The sequence below is a fragment of the Brassica napus genome, chromosome C8, assembly GCF_020379485.1.
Source record: "Brassica napus cultivar Da-Ae chromosome C8, Da-Ae, whole genome shotgun sequence".
Classification (NCBI taxonomy): Eukaryota; Viridiplantae; Streptophyta; class Magnoliopsida; order Brassicales; family Brassicaceae; genus Brassica; species Brassica napus.
Window position 1 is genome coordinate 4,486,734 of NC_063451.1, and position 27,875 is coordinate 4,514,608.

Below are 27,875 nucleotides of genomic sequence, written 5' to 3' on the forward strand. Positions count from 1 at the left end.
TCTCCAACCCACCTCTATTTCTATCTCTATATTTTCCCCTAAAATAGAAAAACTCTATTATAAATGTGAAAATGCTCCAATGTATACCTCAATAATAGAGTTCATCTATTTATAGAGGAAAATATAGAGATATGTTATTTCCACCTCTAAATATAGAGGCAAAAAATAATTTTCCTCTATATTTTTCTCTAAAATAGAGAAACTCTATTATAGAGGCATACATTGGAGCATTTTCATCTCTATAATAGAGATCTCTATTTTAGAGAAAAATATAGAGGTGTACATTGGAGATGCTCTAAGTCGTTACAGCTCATTGAGTGTGAGAAAGAAAGAAATAGCGAGAGAGAAATCGGTGGTCATGGTTGTTGATCGGAGCTCGAGTTTGAGCTAGACTACACTTCAAGAAAACATGGGGATTCTGATGGCCGAAATCGTCAGAAATTCGTCGGAATAGACCGATTCCGACGAATTTCCGACGAACCTGTCCGTCGGTATCGTTTTGTCGGGAAAAAAAAATTCATCGGAATTTCGTCAGAACTTCCGACGACTTTCTGATGAATACCGAGAAACGTCATTCTGACGAACTTCCGACGATATTACGATGCGGACACACGAGACCAGAGTTCATCGGAAAAACTATGTACCGACGGAGAACGTTCCTCGGACAATTCCGACGTAGTGGATTCCTCGGTGTATTCCGACGGACGTTGGTTCGTCGGAATATACCGACGGACATTGGTCGTCGGAATATACCGACAGATATTTGTTCGTCGGTATATTCCGACGGAAATTGGTTCGTCGGTAAATTCCGACGGATATTTGTCCGTCGGTATATTCCGACGCCCAAAGTTCGTCGGAATATACCAATTTTAAAAATGAATTAATTTTGCATTTTTATATATTTTTTTATATTAATAAATTAAAAAAATCAGAAATTTAAAACTAATAATATTATATAATTTAAATTCATACAAAGCGAAATAGGAAAAAACATTCAGAAAGTTTAAAATTCATACAAACCGAAATAGAAAAAAAAAACATTCAGAAAGTTTTAAAAAGCCGAAAAAAACTAAGATGAACTCGAAGACATCAAACGATCTAGCTTCTGCATTATCTCGGTGTTGAACTTCTTCTGGGATGCCAACTCAGCAAGGATAGTGGCATTCTCCGAACGGATAGTGGCATTCTCCGAAAGGATAGTGGTGTTATGCTCCTCCAATGCCCCAATCCGTTCATCTTTGTCATGTAGCTCCTCGAGAATCATGGGATCGGCATACGGAGCTTGCGAAGAAGATGCCGGATACGAAGAAGCACGGCGGGCCAACCCAACTAAACGGCCTCCTTTCCTTTTAGGACCCGCCTACAAAAATATTTAAAGTTAGTAAATAGGGACAAGTTAGTAATCGACATTATAAAAAAAATATATTAATAAAAAAATTACCTTTTCAACCATCTCATTTATTTGCAATAGAGACAAGTTGGTTGAAGCTCCCGTAGAGTCGCCGTCATCAGAGAGAGGCTGAGATTGAGATACTATTTCAGCTTCCACCAAATCAACGACACCTTTGATCACGGGGTCCTGAATTTGACCCGTCGTCTTGTTAGTGTGAGCCACCTTAATGAGTTGGAGACGATCAACGGGATTACCGTCATTTGCTTCGATCTAAAAAAACTACCATTATTAAAAATATATAAAAGATAAATAAAATAATATATAAAAAGATAAATAAAATCATACAAGTTCATATATAAAATATGAAAATAAATAATAAAAAAAAAACATACAAGTTCATCCTCCTTAGTAGACATAGAGCAAGCGCCGAGGTTGTGCACATACATACCTTTCCCGCCACGATCGCTCTTCCGGTTCTTGGAGTTCCTAGAAGACGTCTCTGCAGTTTCTTCCTTCTCCCAATGAGCTATCAACTGCTCCCACACCGTCCCGTTGATGAACTGTGGCCTCTTGTTCTTCTGCCAAACTGTCTTCCACGCGTTTATCTGCTTTGTATAAGAGTCCATGGCCTTTTCATTGAATTTCTTACGGACTGTTTCCGTAAGATCGGAGTGCCAGTTGAACTCTTGCTACAAAACAAACACAATTTAATAAGTAAATATATTTAAAAAAATGTAAAAACTTTAAAAAAATGAAGAGTTACTATACCGCAAACTGACGAAACCACAACTCTCGTTCGTCGGAAGGGATCACACTCCACTTTGGATATCCAAAATGGAGCATGGAGTACATCATCTGGTTGATTCTCCGGCTAATGCCATTTTTCTACTTGGTGAACCTTTAAAAAAAATACAAGTTAGCAAGTTAATTAAAGGAAAAAAACATAACGGTACAAATAAAAAAAATACTAACCAAGTGCTATGGTCTCGTCGTGCGTTGGGTTGGAGAACCGGGAGATGCTCTCGACCTGGTTGTTGAACCAATAGATGAACCGGCATGACCCCCGGATCCTGTTGAGCAGCAGCGTGAGGGGCAGCGGGAGCTGGAGCGGGAATATATGCGGGAACCGAGTCATGAGACGATCCCGATGCACGGGAACTGCTCACCGAATTACGTCGAAGACGGGCTGTGGGGTGGGGTTCATCCTCGGCCCTAAAAAAAAAATTAATACATCAAACATATTTTCAAATCATTTCTATTTTTAATATTTTCATTTATATATTTACAAAAGGTTTTATAAACGTTTTAAAAAAAACTATTAAACCTTTTATTATACATAGTTTATTACTAGAAACTTATAAAAAATAATAAAAAAAATTAAAATTTTTTATTATACATGATTTATATATATATATATATATGTATACACAATTATAAAAAATTTATAAATGAAGAAAAATGTTGTTAAATATTTATAAATTTTTTTAAAAAACATTTTATTATACATAGTTTATTAGTGGAAACATATAAAAAATTATAAAAAATTTTAAAATTTTTTATCATACATGATTTATATATATATATATATGTGTATACAAAATTATAAAAAATTTATAAATATAGAAAAATGTTGTTAACTATTTTTAAAAAATTTTAAAAACGTTTTATTATATATATTTCATTACTGGAAACTTGAAAAACGTTTTTAAAAATAAAAAATACGTTTTAAAAAATCAGAAAACGTTTTTAAAAATCAAAAAACGTTTTTAAAAATAAAAAAATGTTCCAACAAAAACTAAAACAACAATCCAAACAACAATCCTAACTTATATATCCTAAACTATCAATCAAACAACCTAAAATCCGAGATCTAACTTCCAAAACCCTAAACAATTGAGATTAAAGAAGGTTTGGGATGATTCTTACATGATTTAGGGTTTGGGGGAGGAATCGCCGGTGTAGAGGGAGGAATCGCCGGTGTAGAGAGAGGAATTTAGAGAGAGAGAGGCGGAAATAACGAAGAAGGAAGAAGGAGGGTTATTATATCTGAAGATTCCGACGGACACGGGTTTGTCGGTATTCCGTCGGTATAATTAAAATATACCAAATGCCGATTCGCGAAAATTTTCAAGCGGTTTGGTTCTCCCGGGCAAATTGAATTTCCGACGGAATGTGTCCATCAGTATATTCTGACGGAATGTGTCCGTCAGTATATTCCGACGGAATTCCGACGACTTAGTGTTTAGGGTGTTGATTTCAAGTTCTAAATGCAAAATCCAAATCTTTGATAATATATATAGTATTTGCATAAAGATTTAACAATAAAATTGTTTTATAACACGATTTTACACAACAACATTTTTTGTAGTGTAAGCTTATATGAATATGATTGTATAAGTATATAATGTTAAGATGAGATGTTATGAAAACAATGATATGCATACATAAATATTTTAATGAGTTGTTATATTTGAACGGTTGCGATCTAATACTATACTAAACACTTATTATGTGTTATTTTCATAGTTTTGGCATCTAAATTTATAGATTTTTATGATTGAAATTTTTTAGAAACACATGTCGTCGGTATATTCCGACGAATTACCGACGACCTTTCCAAATTTCAATGAAACTCAATGTCGTCGCTATGTCGTCGGTATATTGCGAGGGATTTCCGACGGACCAATAAAAAAAAAAAAAAACTAATCAGAATCTTCTGAATCTTCATCAAACTCCCCAACCTCGGCTTCTGGCTCCGAATGTACGACAGCATCATGTCCAAACACAGTCAAATTCTCAACGAGTTGAACATTTTCCAAATCTTCAACTGCCTGGGCGTTGCTGGTAGACTCTGGTTGCAATGGTTCATCATCATCAGAAGTTCCATCCACTCGTCCTCTTGGGTTGATTTGCGTTACAGTAACCCATGGATCGTCTCTGTACGTCACCCGAGGGTAACTGATGTAGCACACCTATACATATCAATTATACAAGTATTAGTAAAATATATAACATTAATTAATTATATTGGTAAAAAATTATGAATAGATTGACATACCTGATCAGCTTGCGAACCAAGAATGAAGGGATCATAATATTGAAGTTTCCGCCGCGAATGAACTGACGTAACACCAAACGCATCAATCTTCACTCCTCTATCTGGGGTGGGGTCATACCAATCACAATAGAATACTACACAACGCAATCCAACCATTCCAGGAAATTGGATTTCCAATATTTCTTTTATGTTGCCGTAGTAGACATCGTCACCGGAAGAAGATGAAACACCAGCATCATATGTTGTCTTAGAATGACCTTTCCTTGTGAATGCATATCCCCGCGTACAAAATTTAGGATATGATTTGACCACATAGTTTGGTTCCTGCACAAATTCGCGTATCCAATCATCAAACACAAGACCTCTGGCCAAACCATCATTCACCTATAAATTAAAAACATATAAAATTGAAAAGTTAATTAGTTTATATTAAATTTAAACTAATCATTTGCCTAGGGTAATATGATATATGACTCACATAACTACGAAGCCACGCAGCAAATCCGTTATCTCTAAGTTGTCGAAGCTCATCTTCTGTTGCATGCCTGTGAGTCATACGCAACTCCGCCATATATACACTATATACAAAAATATTATCAATATGAAATAAATTTATTGAATATTAATCTAACAATAAATGAATAAATATTTTTACCTCTCATATTGTAGAACATCTTCACAGTTGGTGAGCAAATATGTTTGCAAATGAGCGTGCTCAGTGTCCGTAAGTCTCCGCTTCGTGAATTTTCCACTAAGTCGTCCTATTTCCTTGAACATGCTTGGGACAGTAACATGATATGTTGCTCTCTCCCCTCTATCATCATGCCGAGCAGGTCTTCGGTGTTTTGTATGCACTTCTGGCGGAAAATAATTTTCATCAAAGATTGCAGTTTCTTCATTGATCACCTGTGCCACTATAGATCCTTACACACTGCTTTGATTTTTGACCATTTTCTTCAGATGATGCATATAACGCTCAAAAATATACATCCATCTGTACTGCACAGGACCACCAAGTTCCAATTCTCTTGCGAGATGAATAGCAAGATGTTCCATTACATCAAAGAATGATGGAGAAAATATCTTCTCAAGGTTGCACATGCTGACTGGTGCGTTTGTCTTCAAATTATTAATACCCTCTTCAGTCACTACTCTGCTGCATAAGTCGCGGAAGAAAAGACTAATCCCTACATAGATAAAAGACATAATTTTCGTAAGTATTAAGTTTTTATAAGCATAATTGTTAAATATAAAAATAAATTAAATTGTAAAAATATAATATACCTGCAATTGCTTCATGAACATTACGTGGCAATAATGCTGAAAAAGCAAACGGAAGGAGGCGCTGCATAATTACATGACAATCATGACTCTTCAAGCCAGTAAACTTTCCTTCGCTTCTATCAACGCAGTTCCCCAAATTTGATGCATATCCGTCAGGAAATTTCACTTTATCTGTAATCCAATCAAAGAACTCTTCTTTTCTAGCACCATCCAGCCGATAAATGGGAAAAGGGGCCGTACCGTTCTCATCAACGTGAAGTTCAGAACGATCACAAATATCGACTAAATCCAACCTTGACTTCAAATTATCCTTCGTTTTACCTTGGATGTTAAGGACTGTGTTCATCAGATTATCGAAGAAGTTCTTCTCAATATGCATGACATCTAAATTATGCCGCAATAGATGACTCTCCCAATATGGCAGATCCCAGAAAATACTCTTTTTGTGCCAGTTATGTAGCTCTCCAACCGCATTGACTCGAATGTTTTCATGTCCACCTACATCTGGCGTCCTTTCTGCATCAAAATACCTAAACTGCTTCAACAAATCTTTCCCACTAACTTCCTCAGGTGGACCATCAAACACCTGCTTGTTCTTCGTAAACGAAGTCTTACTCCTGCGTATGGATGATCAGGTGGTAGAAATCGTCTGTGACAGTCAAACCAACACGTTTTCCTTCCGTTCTTTAGTTGGAAAGCATCTGTGTCATCTTGACAATATGGACATGATAGCCTCCCATGTGTTGTCCATCCAGATAACATACCATATGCTGGAAAGTCACTTATTGTCCACATAAGTACTGCCCGCATCTGAAAGTTTTCTTTGCACGAAACATCGTATGTCTCAAAACCATGCGCCCATAGTTGTTGCAACTCATATATCAGTGGTTGAAGAAACACATCTAGTGATCTTTTAGGATGATCTGGCCCGGGGACGAGAATTGAGAGAAACAAAAACTCTCGTCGCATGCACAAGCTCGGCCGTAAGTTGTACGGTGTCACAATAACTGGCCATAGAGAATACTGTCTTCCATGCTTTCCAAATGGGCTGAAACCATCAGTAGATAATCCAAGATAAACATTTCTTCTCTCTTCCGCAAATTCTGGATATGTTGACTGGAAATGTTTCCAAGCCTTCGCATCTGAAGGATGTCTAATCTCACCATTTGTGGAATGCTCTGCATGCCATCTCATTGCTTTTGCTGTGCGCTCACACTGATACAACCTCTTCAATCTTTCCGTCAAAGGCAAATACCACATTCTTTTGAATGGGATCGGAACTCTTCCCCTCGTCTCCTGATAACGAGGTTTCCCACAAAATTTGCATACATTCCGTGTCTCATCCGCTCTCCAGTAGATCATGCAGTTGTCAATACATACATCTATCACTTCATACGGTAGTTGAAGACCGGCAACAAGTTTCTGAACCTCGTAGTATGAACCCGGTGCAAGGTTATCCTCAGGTAGAATACCTTTGACAAAATCAGTAATCGCATCCATACATTCTTCAGCCAAATTATAGTCTGTCTTAATACCCATTAATCTAGTTGCAGATGATAAGACTGAATGACCATCTCTACAATTTTGATACAAAGGTTGTTTTCCTGCATCCAACATGTCAAAAAATCTCCTAGATTCGGGATTTGGTTCTTCCCCTCTATAATGATCATGTACCATCTGCTCAGTACCTACACCATAATCTATATCCGTTCTAGATTCTTCTAACCTAATATCAGGCTGAAGTTCACTAACAGGCTGAGGTTCGCTAGTACTACCATATTCATAACCAGTTTCCCCATGAAGGTACCAAACTTTATAATTACGTGAAAACCCTTTCATATACAAATGAGTCCAAACATCAAATTCTTTTATAACCTTATTATTATTGCAAGAAGAGCAGAGACATCTTAACATACCACTTTTTGCATCCGGTTGCTGTTGAACAAGCCTCATGAATTCTCCAATCCCTTGAACGTATTCTTCCGTAAGCAAATTGGTGTTCGGATCCAAATGAGGTTTATCCATCCACGAACGATAATAAACTTCTGAAGACATGATTTTCACGGAATTGTTATGACTAAAGAGAATGAAGAGAGAATGAAGTGTGAATGAGTTGAATGAGGAGGGGTTGTATTTATAGGAAATTGCTTACGGCCCTCCGACGACTTTCCGACGAAATTCCGACGGATGTAAAGCAGTCCGTCGGAATTCTGTCGGTATTGTCCAATCTCAAACGGCTATACAACGGTCATATATATTTGTCGGCAACGGTCACATGGTTCGTCGGAAATTCGTCGGAAAATTCCGACGGAATTCCGACGACTTTACTGTTAATCGGAATGTCGTCGGAAATTCGTCGGAATATACCGACGAACTTCTGACGACTACAACGGTTACATTTTTTATCGGAATGTCGTCGAAAAGTCGTCGAAAAATTCCGACGATCCTTGTTTCGTTGGAATTCCGTCGGAAATGGTCGACGGAATTCCGACGACTTCAATTTTTTGGATTTCGTCGGAAATTGGTTGGTAATCCGTCACAAACGTCCGACGACATTGATGTCCGTCGGAACCTCCGTCGGAATTCGGGGTGTTTTCTTGTGGTGCTAGTGTATTGTTGGTCTAACCAGCCCCGATGTGTATATAGAGCTCTTCTTCACATTGAAGAAAGAGGTGAATTGGTTTGGTGTGTACCACATTAGTCTTGGGTTTGATACTCCCTGGAAACTAAATTATCATCACTTGGCCAGTCTGGGTTTGGGTTTCGGTCCAAGTGGTTTACATGGTGGATCATAACAAATGATCGGTTCACCCTCTAGCATTAGTCGGAAGGTATTTCAAACTCGGATCAGATAGTGTGGTAGCCAGTCCACTCTGTAGCACTAAGTGCGTTCCTCCCGAAGCCGACCGGATCAGCCGCTAAGGTTTATCAAAACAAAAAAAAAGAGGTGAACACCGGATAAACAAACCATATCGTCTTACATGTTCCTTCGATTCAAGAATCAAAGTAGGTCTAGGTCGTAATCTGAGCAATAGGTTTCACATATGTATTAATCTTATAGGACTTTCTTTCGTTTTTCATTTTGTATCTAAGAAATTCTTGACATTCGCCAATATGTATATCCCCACACGGTCCATGACCATGTTAGATTTCTAACCCACTTGATATTTGAATTTGGGAATTAATATTACGCCTCTTCTCTAACATACATGGTGTCTCATCTCTTCTAGTTAGATTTATATTTTTCCTTCTTATTTTCCCGTCAAAATTGATGTCCCCATTTTGTGAATAGTGTTTTTTTAATTAGTTTAACAATATATCAGTAAAAGAAATAAGGTAAACAGTATAACAAAAAATTTTGAGTGATAAAATAGTCTTTCGTTGTAAAAAAAAAAAACAGTATAACAAAAAGTAGAGATTAAAGATATATTTTTTTTTTGCATGTAAGTATAATATTGTATATATATTTATATTGGGCGAAAGCTTCTATGTTTTCAAAAGAAGATATTAGTTCATTTTTTTCATCGCAAACTTAGAAAACCTGTAGACCAAGAGATTCAAATCTCCATGATGTCAAAAAGGGTGAAACATGATTTTTTTTTGTTTTTTGCTAAGAAAAAGCTTGACTTTTTCCCAAGCGTAAGGCATCTCATAATAACAAAGGATTTATTATGCATGCCTATATAAATGTAGTAGATAACATGCAAGTATCAGTTGTTCTTTTGTCGGTGACTATAACATAATACTGGTGTTAATGTTTAGGGTTTTATAAATTTTTATTCGTTATTTTTTAATTAGTGTTATATATTTAAGATGTGTCGTCGTATAACTAATTGTATTCAAAAGATTTGGATTGAATCAAGTAATAAGATTATTTTTGGTACAAATATACCCCTTTTGAGATACATTGGTTGTTTAGATATTTTTATGTTTCTACATATCAGATTCAAAATCATTCAGACCCGGGAGGACCCAACTTAAATCTCATACATAAATTTATAATATCCAAGTGGTACCTAATTTCAAAATCCAAAAAATTAATCCCGAAAGAAACAACTTGTACCTCAATGAGTATCTGAATGTCTATACTTAACTGCTTCTGCAAATAAATTAAAAGGAAAACTCTTTCTATATATTTAGCAAAAATAAGAAAAATAGAAAGAATTTTTTATTTAGTAAAATAGTTATATGAAGTGAAACATTAAGTGACAATAAATGTAATAATTTTTAATTATTTTGATTTAAATTATTATTTTGTTCACATAAACTATGCCTTTGAATTATGTGTTTGGCTATGTAATTTTTCATCAATTGGAACTAAGACAAAAGAATTTTTTAGTAAAACAGATTACACCAAACTAATAACCATATGCAAAATTTGGTTATCTTACATTTTTGTATTTTAGAATTGCACAAAGTTAATATTGATTAACTAATAAATAAAAAAAATCTGCATTATTACTTTTATGGTATATTATAATTAATGATTTGATGTATTGTTGTAAATATAATTAATAATTTTATGCATTGTTAAACTAATATAATTAATGAAATTACTAAAATACCAATATACTTATATTTTTATACATTAATATTTGTTTTTTATAGTTAGTGTTTTATATTTTAGATATGTCGTAATATAACTAATTGTATTCAAAATACCATGATCGAATCGGATAATATGGTTATTTTTTGTAAAAAATATCCAAACCCGTTTCAAATACATTGGTTATTTAGATATTTTTAGGGTCATATACATCAGAACCGAACCCATCCAGACTCAAAAGGACCCAACTCAAAAGCTACACATAAATTTATAATATTCAAGGAGGGAGTAATTTTAAAACAAAAAAAAATGATACCCGAAAGGAACAACTCGTACCTAAGTGGATATCTAGTGTTCATGCCTAACTGATTTTATAAACTAATAAAAAAAAATTTCTATGTGTTTTGCTATATTAAGTGAAATAGAAAGAGTTTTTTTTTATTTAGTAAGACAATTATATTGAGTGAAAAATTAAGTGACAATAAATGTAATTTATTTTTATTATTTTGGTTTAAGTTATGATTTTATTCACAAAACATGTCTTTGAATTATGTTTTTGGCTACGTAATTTTCCACCGATTGAAATTTAGAAAAATGTTTTAGTAAAACAAACTAAACCAAATGTTTAACCTTATGCAAAATTCAGTTATTTTACTTTTTTTAATTTTATAATTGGCACAAAATTAATATTGATTAACTACTAAATAAAATACACTATTACTATTATGGTAATATAATTAATGATGTGAAATATTATTAAGGTAATATAATTAATAAATTTGTTAAAATGAGAGAAATATGAAAATATAATTAATGTAATACTGCTATCCTCGTTTCCAAACAATTCTCAGTCTATTACTATTCATGTTTCCAAAATGTACTAAAGTGTACTTCAGTTTTAATAATATAGATACTATACATGTTTCCAAACAAACCTAATTTGTACTTGAGTTTTAATAAGATAGCTACATACGGTTCAAAATCATTTGTAACGTTTGAGTTTCGGGTTTCACTGGTAGAGATTTGTTGTTTTTTTTGAATAAAGACTTTCAAATTTAAAAAACATAAACTATTACAAGATAAGACTATGAGTCTTATAGTTGGATTAAGTTTGCATGAAACAACCTTCATGAATCATTGAATCTCAACCTATGAAACGACAAAGGTAAAGTCTAGAATAACCAATAAAGTAATGAAAGACAATATCTAGTGATAAGAACCACGGCCACGGTGACCACGTTTTCCTCTCCCTCGAATAGTCTTCCATTCTATATATTGGTATTTAATAGGAAGTTTTGTCTTTCTTCCACCTCTTGTCAAGCTGAGCGAGCTAGATGGCTCTGTCACAACTTCATCTACATCACCTAACACTTCGAACCGAGAAGAACTTTCAAATGCGCAAGGGTTAGATGATGTGGTCAAGGGATCAACAACTAAAGTTTCACAAACCTTAGTGTTGGTAATGATTGATGGAGGAGACTCCATAATAGGTGTTGTAATGGGAGTAGATTGTGAATCTACTAATATGGGTAAAGTGGTGAAAGAGTTTGGTTTGGCGAAGCAGTGGAGTTCTCCTGCTCTTAAGTAGGTTGCAAAGCAGTGGAGAGATTTGCTATTTTTAATAGATTATTAAGAAGCTTATTGATAAGAAAAAACAAATTGCTTTGAAGTATATGGTTATGTGTCAAAATTCCCCAAATTTTAGTATTCGTTGCAATGGTAATTAGGTTATGATCATTTACACATACAGCAACAAAAGGAAGTCGTAACGTGCAGCGGCATGGTTAGGCTTTACACGAAAGGAAAAGACAGCCACCACAATAAATATTTACATTTTATTTTCATGTGTTTGGTTCCTTTTCTTCTCACCAAAAACCATTAATTATGACTTTCGTATGCTCGTGAAAGACCAAAGAAAGAAACTGATTATTCTTCCATTGGTTGGAGAGAATTTGTGTTAGATAGCTTCGAGAACTTTAATTCGACTTTTTTCTGGAAAGTATCATATATTAAATGACATTTTATTTACTTACCATTTGCTTTTCTTGGCGTTCCTGATATAAATAATAAATTATAGGGGTGTGACTGATAACGAGAACAATAGAAGCGGATATGAAAAGAATGAATAGGAATAAAATTTTAGCAATGATGAGGAATGATGGTTCCTTATCAAAATTAATGAAGAATTGATTTGCTCTATAATTTTCTACAAATAAAGGAATGAAGACGAATGAAAAAGAAAACATATTCCTCATGAATGGTAAAAAATTTAAGGAATGTTAAGGAACATAGTATTCCTCCTCATTCCCTTGGTTACCTGTCACACCCTAGATCTCCACCCGCGCAACCGCACAGATTTTTGTTTTCATTTATTTTTATATAAACATTTTTTTTTCAATTCTAAATTGGTATATATTATAATATATATGTGTCTATCAATTTTTAAAACATAATAACTAGACAGTATATTTTTTCATTGAATAGATTGTTTCAAACTTTCACATGTATTTGTATCTTCTTCTATATAAGTATAGATTATTTCAAACATTCACATGTATTAAAATCGTAACTATATATATAAAGATTAGTAAAATATTGTTTTATTGTTATATTCAAAAATATTGTAACATTTCACAAATTTAGAAAGTTTTTTAAAAATTAAACTTTTCGCTTCATACATTTATATTATCGAGTAAATAATTAAACATTTAATTTTTGTTTAATTTTTAAAATAAACTATACAGTTAATTTGTTTTCATTGGTTTAAGGTAGTAAGGATTAATCATTATTAGATAATATGATTTTTGTTATTTAAAAAAAATATTTATAATTTTAAAAGTTAACATCGACAAATATTTAAATGATTAACATATGGATGTATAGTATTACAACATTAAATTATATTTATTTAATTTACATTATCTATTAGGTCCAAAATTTCTAGTAGGTCCAAAATTTAAATGATAAGATTAGAGATTAAATGTAACAAATGACTTTCTAGGAATATGTTCATTAAGTCTATTTTTTTAAAAATCACATATGAATCAAGACCGTGACTTCTGTTTTAATATATAATTTTAATATATAAGATTATCAATGTTTTTTTTCACAAAAAAAATAATCAAATATGCGAACATAGATCTGTATCATGTGGGCGTGTGCGTATTATAGATAGGCATATGCGTTCAAGTGGATCAACAAGAAGTTTTATTTTTGATGATATACGTGAACGTATCTATTACCGTTACCTGCCTGGCTGCCACAGGATACGTCCATTTTATTAGTTAGATCTTCGCTGATTAATCCAATAATAATTCAAGCAAATAATATATACTTAAAAAGAATCAGCCTAAATGCCGTATAATTAACCTAATTCCACATTACAGAATCATGGACGAAAACCATGAAATTTTATTTTCAAATATGTAGGTTCGTCCGAGTTAGCTCGAGGTTCTAGTAAACAGAAAACAAAAGAATAATTAAGAAAGGAAGTTGTGTTAAAAAAAAAAATTAAGAAAGGCAGTGTTTTTGTGTATGTCTGGCTTTGGTTGAGTTTCTAGTCACAGCCGTTGGGATTAGGCCTCCAACAAATTAGAGCTCAAATTTTTTGAAGGAATGGGCAAAAAACACCGAACCCAAAAATGTGAACCGATCAGACCTGAAAATTGTATATCCAATCAGAACTGAATCCAATATAATATCTGAACTGATCATGTTTTACGGTATTTTGAGTTTTAGGTTTTACTCAAACTTGGCATGAATTCAAATATCCCAAAAATCCAAAAAAAATTTGGAAATCCATAAAAACTCATATCAAACTCATACCCAGTCATGAAGGACCCAAAATACTTAAAAAAAAAATCTTAGTAAGTATCTATAACATGAATAGTTAATTCAGTTTAGTATATATCTTTATATTTGGTCAAATATTGAAATTTTAATGTTTGACAATTACATTTGAATTTAATTATGAATAGCTTTTCTTTTTAAGTTTCAACAATTTTATTTTATTTTTGAAGTTTAAATAATGTTTCTATAATCATAGAGTTGTTAGTTGTTAATTTTTATTTGCTTTTTTTTTGTTTAAATTAATTTTTATTTGCTTATATTTCTTTCCTCTTAACAATCACTTATTAATCATTCCACCAAACCTTTATTACTGAAAATTGTTTAAACTTTTAAGTTTGTGAATTAAAATGTGTATTTTGAATCGTAATATTTGGATAACTGAACCCAAATTATAACCTAACCCAAAATAAACTAGTTCAATCGGATTTGCGATGTGTTACTATATCCAAAGCAAATCCAAGAAAATCAAAACCGAATTCGAACCAAACTGAACTTTATATATCCAAATGAGATTAAATTTTACGCTTACAAAAAATCGAAACCTTATTGAATCCCTGCTGAATCCAATTGGATACCCAAACGCCCATACCTAATGTTTCTTGTTTCTTGTTTCTTGTTTCTCAAGCAATCATTATGTCTTATGAAATCACACGACAAAAGTAGTAAAACCAGGGAAAATAGCAACAACACAGACAGAAACAAGAGGGAAATAAAGCCAGATTTTACGGATTATAAACAGTTTATTAAAAACTAAAGTTGGTCTATATCTAAGAGACTAGGACCAGTTGTCTTATTCTCGGTAAAAAAAGCAACAATTAGTAAGGATAGAAACATTTACCAAAATAACTAACATTAGTATGGAAAGAAACAACATTAAGCATCTGTAATAGTGTGTTTCTTAAAAATTAGCAATTACAAATCAATTTTATAAAAATTATTCATTTTTAAATATTTTTTGTAACACTAAAATCCTTTTATCATTAGACATTGAAAGATACAAGATCGACTACAAAAGCCGGCAAAACATGAAGAAATCCCTAGAAGCAAAAGTCCAAAAGAGGGAGACGTGACACTAATTAACAACAATAGATTTAGATTTAAAATACGAGATTGATACTCTAAAAGAAGACAGTGGCATTAAAACCGAGACTGATGAACCAAAAACTACTTGCAACCTTTCCCTAGAATCCGATAACACTGAACTAAAAACCAAAAGCTTGAGCATTTCCAACCCTGAAGAGATCAACATCGAGCCAAAGTAGAAACAATGGAAGGAATGATAACAAGGCTAATTCAACACCAACACCAATAGCTACCACCAACCAAAACTTGCTGGACAAAGACCATCACTACACCTAAGATACAAGTACCAAGGAACTTAAAACGCCACTCGGAAAAAAAAACAGAGAAGATCACTAGTTCTTACACGCGGACACTCGCTAGACAGCCAAGTGACCTACATAACAAAGCTGCTTACCTCCTTTCAAGAGAAGAACTGGAGATTGAGTTAACTGCTTCGTCAGAAACCAAACCTAAATCCGCAACAGACCAAGGAAAATTCTTGTAGATACCTCTACAGCGAACACCAATCGCAAAGGCGAACCCAAACAACGAAGCTAGGCAAAACGATAAGACCAAGGCAACAAGAAACTTGAAAGGAGCAGAAGTACCATGACTACACTGTAGAACCAACTCGACAAAGCCACTACACTGAACCAAACTAAAGCAAGAGAAGGGAATACATCCCACCGTCAATCACATAGATCCAGAACTTTGGTTTCAACATAGCAAAAAAAGATGACCACATCTAAACCCTTGAACCTCTCCAACAACCATAGCGCTTCAAACTACAACCTCGAATTGTACCACCAAAAACGAGAGATCTATGGACACCAACTAAACAAAAGAAAGCCTTCGATGTGAGACCGACTCCGATGCTAACGAAGCCATCGAAGATGGTGTCCAAGAAGATTGACGGTGAAACCTTAATTTTTTAAATACTTAACCCGTTATTATATTAATAAATTATTATAATATATAATGGAAAACCTATTGAAATAATGGATTATTAGTTGGAATATGGGCTAAAGATGGCTGGCCTATATAGAAGAACATGAACGGATATCTGAACATCCACCTCCAATTTGGGAGTGATATGTTTCTTCCGATAAAAAACGAAATGTTGATTATTTTTATTCCCGGTTTGACAAACGTTTACTATGCAGATCCTGGGTGTTCCATACTCTTTGTAAATCAGTCTTATTCAAAGCCATCACATAGTCAGACTTATGATCCAAGAAAAATATCATTCCTTCCTCTTAAAGATGGATTGATGATCTTGAAGTTGGACAGACCAATTTAATACATGAATCCGATGAGCAAAGAGTACGGATTGAGATGTCCAATTTTATCAAGATCTCATCAAGATTGAAGTTCAAAAGTGTCCTACACTGCAATTCCTGACTCGATACAACACGTTAATCCTCTGAAAGAAACACAGAAATCAAAGCTCAATGGCTTTCACTAAACACTACTATTGATTTAGTAGTTTTCAGCTACAGGTCTCGAAGGAAAAAGGCGCATTAGAAAAGTGATCAGCGACCAGAGACACAGAACAGCTAGAAACTGCAAAGTCACAACCAAACCAACAAGCACAACTCCTCGCTCTGTAATCTCTACAGTAGTTGACGCATCTTTCATCATAAACATCAGCCTCTGAACAAAAGTGGCTGCTCTTGTCACCTGATACAGCCTATACACCTGCCATGGCATACAACCATAGTTACTCTTTAGAACAAGACCGAACTGGTCCAAAATCAGCATATAAGTTTGTTTGTTTACCTCAAAGACTATTGGAACAATGGGCCAACACGAAGAGCCGCGTCTTTCAAGCTGAGCCTCGAAACCTCGTTGAACCGCACATCCAACCAAGAAAGGAAGGACTGCAATCAAGGCATCCATCCCAAGAGCTGGCCAAGTCATGTATACAGCAAACACAGGGACTACAACTTTCAAACCCATCATCAGAAATGTGGACATGAGGTATCCTCTTAGTCCAGTGATTAAACCCCATCTCTTGGAGCTGAAGTCTAAGTAGGGCCTCTGCACTCGGTCAGTCACAGACAGGAATATCGCCAGACCAGCATAAAACGCCGTCTCAAAGCAGAAAGAAGTAACAATCTCTGCATCAAGAAGATATAATTTTTCACAAATCTGATTAAAAGAGTGGCTTGTGATTTGACAATTCAAGATCGAGAAGAAGATTTAGTTACTGCACATCAGGTTGGTTCTAATCCTAAATTCAAAACTATTATAGTCTACACTTGAAACATAACTATCAAGATACCTTCTACTCTAAGCAGTAGTGGGATATATCTAATTACCTGCAACGGTGTCGTTTTTAAAGGTAGCTTCAATGGCACCACTGAGAAAGAACTGCGGAAGAATCAGTGAGGATATCAAGACAGCAGGAGCCAAGACCCACCAGAGGGAACCTTTGTCTTCTTCTTGAAACGGAGCTGAGACAAGTTTACTTTCTTCAACCAGCTGGTGGGTTAGACCGTTGAAAGAAACTGAACCAGACTTTCCACGGAACAGCTCAGCTCGAGGAACATTACTATCAGGTTGAGAAGAACATAGGACACGGCCTCGGTTCAAGTAACCTCCACCTTGTGGTTTGCTCCAGACAAGGGTTTCTTGTAATGACAACAAAAAAAAAAGTATCAGTCTTTGGTAAATACAATTTGGGGTTTAAGAATTACCAAGAGGATTAGATACTTACGTCTGACATCAGATTTTGGAGATGTGGAAGAACCCTGGAGAAAATGAGAAGTTTTGGATAAGGTTTTTCGAAGAATCGAAACTGAATAAAGACGAGATTTTGATGGGTTGATTTCACTTACATGAGGGCGGGAGAGTGAAACTCGAGATGAAAGTTGAAGTCTTGGCGGAAGAAACCCTAACCAAATAGCTTTCGATTCCATTTTTTGAGCTCCGTTATTCTCCTTCTCAGCAGCTTAGCCTTAAACCCAGAAACTCTACAACATTTACATTTCTTCACATTTTCTTTTATTCAGTTTTCACTTAAATCCAAATTCCTATTTTTAATGGAAAAAAAGACAAAAATAGCACTAAATCAAGTTTATGTTCTCAAACTAGCACTCAAAGTCAAAAATCACAAAAATAGCACTTAATGTTTTATCAAAAGTCACAAACTTAGGGTTTATAGTTAAAGGGTGGGGTTTAGGATTTAGGGTTTAGGGTTTAGGGTTTAGAGTTTAGGGTTTAGGATTTAGATTCTAGGGTTTATGGTTTAGGGTTTAGGGTTTAGGGTTTAGAGTTTAGGGTTTAGGGTTTATGATTTAGGGTTTAGGGTTTAGAGTTTAGGGTTTAGGGTTTAGAGTCGAGAAATGAGGTTTTGGGGATAAGATTTCAAATTTTGAAAAATAAAAAAATTAAAATTTTCAAAGGATAAACTTAAAAATGTGCTATTTTGGTCATTTTAGTTTTTGAGTGCTATTTTTGTGATATAAACTTAGAAAAGTGCTATTTTGGAGATTTACCCTTTTTAATGCCACAATTTATTTTACCATTAAATTTAATTAGATAATCAAATATAGTTACAATTTCAGTATTATGGATCTGCCTTTAAGTGAATGAACCAATTTTATAAACAAATATATTCCCATTCAACATTTTTTTCTAGTTAGAATTAGAACTGTTTTTTTAATTATTAAACTAATGATGTTCTATAACATGAACATAAATTGACGAACTACTATCTGCAGTAGATATGAATCAAATATGGAGTGTTCCTCACAGTTAATACGATTTTTTATTTTTTCTTATAAAAATGATAATAAGCTTTAAATTTATTTAAATAATAACAATGTATACAACAACTTATTAATATTTTATTGTCCACATATTTCAAATATACAAGTACATGCAATTACCAAATATATGTTTTAAATTATTATATTTATGTTAATGTTTTATTTACATAACACGATAGTATTATTATGGTTATTAAATAAATATTTATACTAAATTATAAAATATTAAAATTATATATTTATTTTAAATTTGTACAATATTTTGAACCGTTTTGTCCACTTTTACTATTCAAACATATATTTTGAACCGCTTAATCCACTCTCGATCCACTCGATCTGCTTGATCCACTCTCGATCTGCTTGATATGTTTGATCTGCAATGCTTGATCAATTTTCTCATTTGGAGCCTAAATGTTTTTTCTCGACTACATTCATTAATATAAAAATTTCTGTCAATGAGAACATATTTCAATGAATTTTCTTATAAAACATGTATTGATGGGTCAAACCTAACCCAATTCAATCGAAAATTATGACTCATAATGGTAATTAATAGAGTAAGCGAGTGAAAAGAAGGTTAAAATCGGTGGAAAGAGAAAAGTGGAAATAAAAGTAAAATTTACTTTTAACAGTAGTGGAATAATATATTGATAAAAAAAGGTGAAATGTATTTTTCACTTGACTAGACAAAAATAAAAAAAATGGACAGAAATTTTTTTTTACACCACATTATTTTCGCGCCAATGACGCTATACAGTCACAACCTATGTTTTAAGACATTATTGGCATATCAAATGCGAGATTAGTTAGCCTAAAATATTTCTAATTAGCAAAATTACAATATTGATTTAATTTAAATCATTTGTCTTTTTATTAGTTATCGAATGTTACATTTGAAAATGTTCAGATTTTTCTTTTGTAACTTAGGCTACTGAACTCTCATCAACATTTAACAATGTCCAATGAATTACAAGGACAGCCTATGAATGCAATCACCACTGCTGCTGGTTTCTCTCTTTTTCAAGGAATCTTCTTCAAGGTGAGTGATCATATATATATATATATATATATATATATATATATATATATATATAGGAAGAGACTATACTCTTCTTGAAACACATGTTTTCTTCTTTTCTCGGTTTTGTTCAGCTGGGGGAAAGGTTCTCTAAACCAAGCGTTGAAGATCCGTACTATACCCGGGCGAGATCTATGCTGTTGAAACTGGGTCTAGAGAAGTATGAGAAGAACTTCAAGAAGGGTTTGTTGGCAGATCCCACTTTGCCTTTGCTCACTGATAGGTAACTGAGCTTTTCAGATTTTCATTTTTGTATCATCGAAAACTGATCTGTCCTCTAAACTCTCTGTCTATGTGTGTGTGTCCAGTGCGCTAAAAGACGTGAGCATCCCACCGGGACCAAGGCTACTGATACTGGATCACATCCAGAGGTTTGAATCTAATTTCTAGCTCTGTTTTCATATACATGAATCTGTGAAATCACTGACTTGTGGTGGGTTGTTTTTGGTACGTATAGGGACCCTGAGCTGAAGGGTAAACGAGGAAGCCGTGGTAAACGAGGAAGCCGTGGTTGAAAATGTTCAGATTTTTCTTTTGTAACTTAGGCTACTGAACTCTCATCAACATTTAACAATGTCCAATGAATTGAACAACTAAAATATATATTTGCTCCGGTTTCGCATATATTTTTCATATGTTTTACTTATTTTTTAATGTTTTTATTTAAAATTTTTAAATAATCAATACATAAAGTTACCAAAATCGAAATTGGTTCAAGTTAAAAGTCTAAAAAATTTCATATTTAACTAGAATTTTTTGCACTAGATGAAATTTTTATCTTTAGTTTTAGGAAAAATATATACTAAACATTTTACATTTATTTGATTATTTTATTTAATTTACTCAGAGTATATCAATTTATCAGAAATATATGTATACAAATTACTAACCATAAATTGATTATGCTATGTAGGTTTACCCGGACAAATATAGTGATCACCAACCAAGATTGTTAACTTATTTCACGGTGTTGTTTTATGCTCCCTATTGATTATGATCTTATAACACCAGCTAAACGAAAACAATTAGTATGACTACTATATTTACTATTATTGTTATTATGAACTAGTGCAGTGTTATTTAGACTGCAATAGTACTATAATGTTTTAGTAGAAACTTAATATATACTCCCTCCGTTTTTTAATATAAGACGTTTTAGAAATATTTTTATGTTCCAAATTATACGATGTTTTCGGTTTTCTATGTAAAATTTATTAACATTTAATATTATATGACCAATGATAATATACCTTCTATTTTATTATTGGTTGATTTGTGGTTAGGTAAATAATTAATGATGTTTTTGTTTTCAAAATATAAAAAATTAATGATTTTCTTAATCTATGTGCACAATTCTAAAACGACTTATATTAAAAAACGGAGGAAGTATACATTACAAGATAATATGCATTTCAGATGATATGCCACACCAAGATATATATAAAAACTTCAATTAGGCTAGATTTGTACTATAAATCTATGACTGAGTAAAGAAATGTATGGTATATATATTACACATGCAAGTTAGGTGAAAAGATATAAACATTCAGTTTTAACATGAGCACTATGGACAAAATATTTGGTAATAAAGAGACAAAAATATTGACGAATGGAAATTTACCTTTTTACAGTATGTTTTTACTGAAGTCAAATTTGTCAAACAAGGATATAAACTAACTGAAGTAAGTTTCAAAAGTAACAACTAATAAAATTTATTTGTTGTTGAATCTTTGTAAATTTTATGCAGAGAGATGTGTATCTAACCAGTGGATGTTACAGAGCCCATTGTAACTGGTTTGTACATGTCAATAGACATATCGCTCTAGGAGGTGCAATCACCCGGTCAATTGTTTTGTTTTGGAACTCTAAGCAGCACCATCGCTCACTGTTGGGATAAGCTTGGAATAGCTTGGAGATAAAGCTACATATATATAAATAGGAAAGTCTATGATGATTAGGAGTTATCTTGTTCTCCTATATTGAATGTGTTTAGGACTTTATATTTATATATATGGAGATGTCAAGCTTGTGACATAACATATGAGTTTTGGTGATTTGTGATCTTGTGAGTTAAATTGATTAATAAGAGAAGGACTTCTTATTAACTTGTGATTCTTATTAACTTAGTGATTCCACACTTGGTATCAGAGCATTCTATAAAAACTTGATCATCGTCTGAAGCAACTACAAAACATCGATCATGAGTGACGAAAAAGATGAGGTCGGGACACCGACCAAGGAAACCGGACCTTCCTCCATAAAACTTCCAATGCTGAATGCTTCAAACTACACGGTCTGGGCTATGAGAATGAAGATCGCACTCAAGGTTAACAAAGTTTGGGAAACCATTGACCCCGGGAACAAACACGAAGAGAAAAATAACATGACAATAGCTTTGTTGTTTCAATCAATTCCCGAGGCTTTGATACTACAGGTTGGTGACCTTGATACGGCAAAATCAGTTTGGGACGCCATTAAAGCTCGACATGTGGGAGCTGAACGTGTGAAAGAAGCGAGACTACAAACCTTGATAGCGGAGTTTGATAGACTCAAGATGAAAGATTCAGATACAATTGATACCTTCTCGGGAAAGCTATCCAAAATCTCTTCGAAGTCTTCATCGCTAGGAGAAATCATCGAGGAACCGAAACTCGTGAAGAAGTTTCTGAAGAGTTTGCCAAGAAAGAAATATATTCATATCGTGGCATGTCTTGAACAGGTACTTGACTTAAACACCACAAGCTTTGAAGATATTGTCGGTAGGCTAAAAGAATATGAAGAGAGGATATGTGAAGAAGAAGACGAGCAGCATGGTGATGATCAAGATAAGCTAATGTATACTAGCTCAAACATGGAGTCTCAGCAAGAGAATTATGGCGGTAATAGAGGCAGAGGACGCGGAGGACGATCCGGCTGGAGAGGAAGAGGTCGAGGAAGATATGGTAACTTCCATGCTCAGCGAGAAGCATACAGACAAGGTCAGACCCGAGATATATCACATATAACCTGTTTTAAGTGTGATAAGCTCGGACATTATGCACAAGACTGTCCAGATAAGTTGCTTAAACTCCAAGAAACAGTGGAGAAGAAAGATGAAGACACTCAGGATGCCGATGAACTAATGATGCATGAATTGGTTTATCTTAATGATCAAAAGGTAAAACCGAGTATCTTTGCTTCTGAACAAGATACAACGAACATCTGGTACCTCGACAACGGAGCAAGTAATCATATGCGCGCAAACCGTATGTTCTTCTCAACACTCGATGAGAGAATTACCGGAAAAGTCCGTTTTGGTGATGATTCTCGAATTGACATCAAAGGAAGAGGCAACATTCGGTTCATATTTGATGGTGGTGAGAAAAAGATACTAAAAAATGTCTATTATATACCGGGACTTCGAAGCAATATAATCAGCTTGGGACAAGCTATAGAGGCTGGATGCGAAGTGAGAATGAAGGACAAGGAGCTGTACCTTCTCGACCGTTTTGGACACCCAATGGTAAAGATCACACGCTCTCCGAACCGACTATACAAAGTCATTCTTGCAGCCGATACAGTTCAAGTTCTTCAAATCTCTGAAGCTACAGAGTCATACAAATAACATGCACGTCTCAGCCATGTTAATATAAATACAATGAAGTTGATGATCAGCAAAGAACTCATGACTGGCATACCTCGTCTCGACTTCAAAACGGAGACATGTGTGTCTTGCTTGCGCGGGAAGCAAGCTCGCCACCTTTTCCAAAAGCGACGCTGCACCGAGCTACTCACCCTCTCGAACTAGTTTATGGCGATCTTTGCGGGCCAATCACACCCATCACACCAGCACATAAACGATATGTGTTTGTCCTTATTGATGACTTCTCGCGATATATGTGGATAATACTACTAAAGGAGAAGAGCGAAGCTTTCGACAAGTTCAAACACTTTAAGAATGTTACGGAACTCGAGACTGGAGCTACAATAAAGACATTCAGAACAGATAGGCGTGGTGAATTCGGTTCACACGAGTTCAGTCTCTATTGCAATGAGAATGGAATCACTCGACACTTAACGACTCCATACTCTCCACAACAGAATGGAGTCGTTGAATGACGAAACCGAACGTTACTTGATATGACACGGAGCATATTAAAGCATATGGATGTACCAAGTTGGCTGTGGGGCGAAGCAACGAGGCACGCTACCTATCTGATCAACCGGATTGCCACAAGGTCTCTAGCTGGAGGAACCCCATATGAAGCCTTACGCAACAAGAAACCAAACCTAAGACACTTGAGAGTTTTTGGCTGCGTATGTCATGTTAGAACCGAGACTGCGGGGAGGAGGAAACTTGACTATCGATCGCGGGTTCTTGTCCATCTAGGAACAGAGCCCGGGTCTAAAGCTTACCGTTTACTCGATCCGACAAGCAAGAGAATTGTAGTAAGTCGAGATGTTGTATTTGAAGAAGATAAAAGATGGATTTGGAGCTCTAGCAAGACAAATAGTGGATCTAGCGACAGCTTCACCATTGATATACGAAGCTTTGAGAATGATGAAGCAAACACCGGACCTCAAGGCATAGGAGATGATACAGAAACGGTTGAAGTTGGTGATAACGAACAAGAGGCAGAAGAAGAGCTTAGTGACGATGAAGAAGGACAAATTTAATTGAGAAGATCATCAAGAGTTAGTTCAAAGCCGGCGTATCTCGATGACTACGTCCTCCTCGCAGAAGCAGAGGGAGACAGGTTGTTAATGATTCTAAACGATGAGCCGTGGGATTACAATGAAGCAAAGGAACATAAGGTTTGGGTAGACGCGTGCAAAGATGAGATTTATTCTATTGAAAAGAATAATACTTGGATGATTGTTGATCTTCCTTTAGGTGTGAAACCAATCGGTTTGAAGTGGGTTTTTAAGATAAAGAGGAACACAGATAGAAGTATCAGCAAATTCATGGCACGGTTGGTCGCAAAGGGTTATGTACAAAGACACGGAGTTGATTATAACGAAGTCTTTGCTCCGGTTGCTCGGATTGAGACCATTCGACTTGTTATAGCAATAGCAGCCTCAAACGGTTGGGAGATACACCATCTTGACGTCAAGACCGCATTCCTCCAGGGTGAGTTGAAAGAAGACGTATATGTCACGCAGCCTGAAGGGTTTATGGTCGCAGGAAAGGAATGCAAGGTATATAAGCTTAAGAAGGCGTTGTATGGCTTGAGACAAGCACCTTGTGCTTGGAACGTGAAGCTTAATGGAATACTTCAAGAGCTTGGCTTCAGGAGATGCTCTAAAGAGCCATCTCTCTATCGCAAAGATAAGAAGAAGGATGTTCTTATCGTGGTTGTGTACTTAGATGATTTACTTGTTACATGATCATCGTATCAAGACATTCTCGAGTTTAAGAAGGATATGTCAAAGAGATTTGAGATGAGCGATCTAGGGAAGCTAACCTATTACTTGGGCATTAAGGTTCATCAGCATGAGACATGAATCTCATTACGGCAAGATAGATATGCTACGAAGATTCTCGAAGAAGCTGGAATGAGCTCTAGCAACTCGACGAGTGTACCTATGGATGTCAATGTGAAGCTCTCAAAAGCAACACACGAAAGAGGCATCAACGAGCGTGATTATAGAAGAAGTATAGGTTGTCTTCGATACTTGTTGCACACTCGTCCGGACCTTTCATATAGTGTGGGTATTCTCAGCAGATACATGCAGGAACCGAAGGAATCTCATGGAGCCGCCTTAAAGCAAGTACTTAGGTACTTACAAGGCACGACGTCCCTCGGCCTTCTGTATTTACGTTCAAGCAAGCGTGAGATAACGGGCTATAGCGACAGCTCGCATAATGCTGACAAAGATGATGGTAGAAGCACACATGGTCAAGTGTTCTATCTCGACGACAGCCCCATAACCTGGTGTTCAAGTAAGCAGGAGATCGTCGCGCTCTTGTCGTGCGAAGCGTAATTCATGGCGGCGACGGAAGCAGCCAAACAAGCCATGTGGCTTCAAGAGTTGCTGAGTGAAGTTGTTGGTCGAAGCATTGTTCAAATAACCATTCGAGTTGACAATAAATCGGCGATCGCGTTGACTAAGAATCCAGTCTTTCATGGTCGTTCTAAACATATACATAGAAGGTTCCACTTTATACGAGAATGTGTTGAGAAGGATCAGATAGAAGTTGAACATGTTCCGGGAAATGAACAGTGAGCTGATATCTTGACTAAGTCTCTTGGAAGACTTAAGTTTGGGGAGATGAGACGTTTGATTGGAGTTCAAAATGTTGGAGAAAAATATTCAAAGTTTAAAGGGGAGAATGTTGGGATAAGCTTGGAGATAAAACTACATATATATAAATAGGAAAGTCTATGATAATTAGGAGTTATCTTGTTCTCCTATATTGAATGTGTTTAGGACTTTATATTTATATATATAGAGATATCAAGCTTGTGATATAACATATGAGCTTTGGTGATTTGTGATCTTGTGAGTTAAATTGATTAATAAGAGAATGGCTTCTTATTAACTTGTGATTCTTATTAACTTAGTGATTCCACAATCACTCCTACGTCTACGTTTGGCGGGGATCAGTTTCATATCACACTTCAGTTTTGGGAATGTGTATTTTACCGATATAAAATTTTAGATAATTAGTAAATAGGAAAATAAGAGGTACTATGTGAGAGGAAAGTAAAGAACATGTAACTTACTATGATTCAACTAGCTATGTTAAACATGACTAGTTATGCTAAACATTTCAACTTAGGTTTGGATATGTTTTACTTTGTTTTGGACCAAAACGTGGACCGATCATTACTGAGCGGCATCGTTTCAATTTGAACTCCCAAATTTTTAATCTTTCTTGTTAATTTGCTAGGCAAAAAATAAATCTAGCTTGGGCGCGTCTACATAAGGTTTGTTGTACATCTTAACTTTTGGTTATTATCATAAACAATCTTATATTTAATTCCATCTGTTTTAGTTTTATATATATATATATATATATATATATGTATATATAATAACAAATTAATAAAAATCGGAGGATCTGTTTTCAGAGAACTGGTAGTTGGGCATGGGCAAAAATATCGTGTCGGTAGGACACTGGCCAGCCGAAAAATTCACCAACTATAGGATCACGCCAACACAGTACAATGGGGTGGCAAAGTGTTGTACCGCAATACTTCTGACAAGAACACTCCAGAGCATCCTCTTTGCTTGACACCAATTCTCAAATACAAATCTTACCCGTGTTCTGATCTCATCATATTCAGATGTTTGAGTGCATTATCTATCATGGATATCGCCGACTTCAGTAAACCAATTGTGTTAGAAAAAGAAAAAAAATAATATATATATATATATATATTGAAAAGATAAGTAAAACATATGTGAAACATATGCAAAACATGATCAATCATATTTTAGTTGTTCAATTGTGTTCATTGGACATTATTAAATATTGATGAACTATTAGAGAAATTTACTTAGAAATGAACCATATGTAACATTCAGCTGTTCCGTCATGAACACTATAGGTAGATGGGTTCCAGAAAACCTCCAGTCGCTCGGTAGAACCAGACATTTCTACCGCTTCAAGAGTTTTAAAAAGGAGCCACTTTCCTCGATTAATACATTATTAAAAAGACCCGTTGTTAGGACAGTGGAACCCACTTATAGTATGTGGAACCATGGCCACTACGTTCAGCGTCAGTTTAGAGAGAATATTTGTTGTTGTTTGTTCTCTAGTTTTTTTTTTCTCAAGTTATTTGGTTGATTAAGTTTTAAGAATGAATTTATAAATAAAGTCAATACAAGTATATTTCAAAACTATG

At 34.7% G+C, this 27,875-nt stretch overlaps 3 protein-coding genes across 3 annotated transcripts; 2 read left to right on the top strand and 1 right to left on the bottom strand.

Annotated features, from left to right (window-relative positions):
* Window positions 1-16,535: 16,535 nt before the first annotated feature.
* LOC106423706 lies at window positions 16,536-18,214 on the bottom strand. Its single transcript, XM_013864476.3, has 5 exons — window positions 18,033-18,214; window positions 17,912-17,945; window positions 17,514-17,825; window positions 16,972-17,312; window positions 16,536-16,890 (listed from the first exon to the last, which is right to left on the bottom strand). Exons 1-5 carry the CDS (start codon window positions 18,111-18,113, stop codon window positions 16,672-16,674), a joined length of 987 nt encoding a protein of 328 aa, XP_013719930.2. The 5' UTR covers window positions 18,114-18,214; the 3' UTR covers window positions 16,536-16,671.
* Window positions 18,215-19,905: 1,691 nt separating this feature from the next.
* On the top strand, window positions 19,906-20,558 carry LOC125591792 (chloroplastic import inner membrane translocase subunit HP30-2-like). The gene is made up of 4 exons (XM_048766648.1): window positions 19,906-20,004; window positions 20,118-20,266; window positions 20,352-20,414; window positions 20,501-20,558. The coding sequence occupies exons 1-4, from the start codon at window positions 19,921-19,923 to the stop codon at window positions 20,556-20,558; spliced, it is 354 nt and encodes a 117-aa protein (XP_048622605.1). The 5' UTR covers window positions 19,906-19,920.
* A 5,050-nt stretch (window positions 20,559-25,608) lies between these two features.
* On the top strand, window positions 25,609-26,007 carry LOC125591793 (secreted RxLR effector protein 161-like). The gene has a single exon (XM_048766649.1). It carries the CDS (start codon window positions 25,609-25,611, stop codon window positions 26,005-26,007), a length of 399 nt encoding a protein of 132 aa, XP_048622606.1.
* Window positions 26,008-27,875: the final 1,868 nt, after the last annotated feature.

Bases quoted from the DNA above. Each gene is read 5' to 3' on its own strand.
- LOC106423706 (XM_013864476.3), bottom strand. From the start codon at position 18,113: ATGGAATCGAAAGCTATTTGGTTAGGGTTTCTTCCGCCAAGACTTCAA. The intron at 17,946-18,032 runs GTAAGTGAAATC...CATTTTCTCCAG, and splicing joins TTTCACTCTCCCGCCCTCAT to GGTTCTTCCACATCTCCAAA. The intron at 17,313-17,513 runs GTAATTAGATAT...TTCTTGATGCAG, and splicing joins TAAAAACGACACCGTTGCAG to AGATTGTTACTTCTTTCTGC.
- LOC125591793 (XM_048766649.1), top strand. From the start codon at position 25,609: ATGGATGTCAATGTGAAGCTCTCAAAAGCAACACACGAAAGAGGCATC.
- LOC125591792 (XM_048766648.1), top strand. From the start codon at position 19,921: ATGTCCAATGAATTACAAGGACAGCCTATGAATGCAATCACCACTGCT. The intron at 20,005-20,117 runs GTGAGTGATCAT...GGTTTTGTTCAG, and splicing joins TTCAAGGAATCTTCTTCAAG to CTGGGGGAAAGGTTCTCTAA. The intron at 20,415-20,500 runs GTTTGAATCTAA...TGGTACGTATAG, and splicing joins ATACTGGATCACATCCAGAG to GGACCCTGAGCTGAAGGGTA.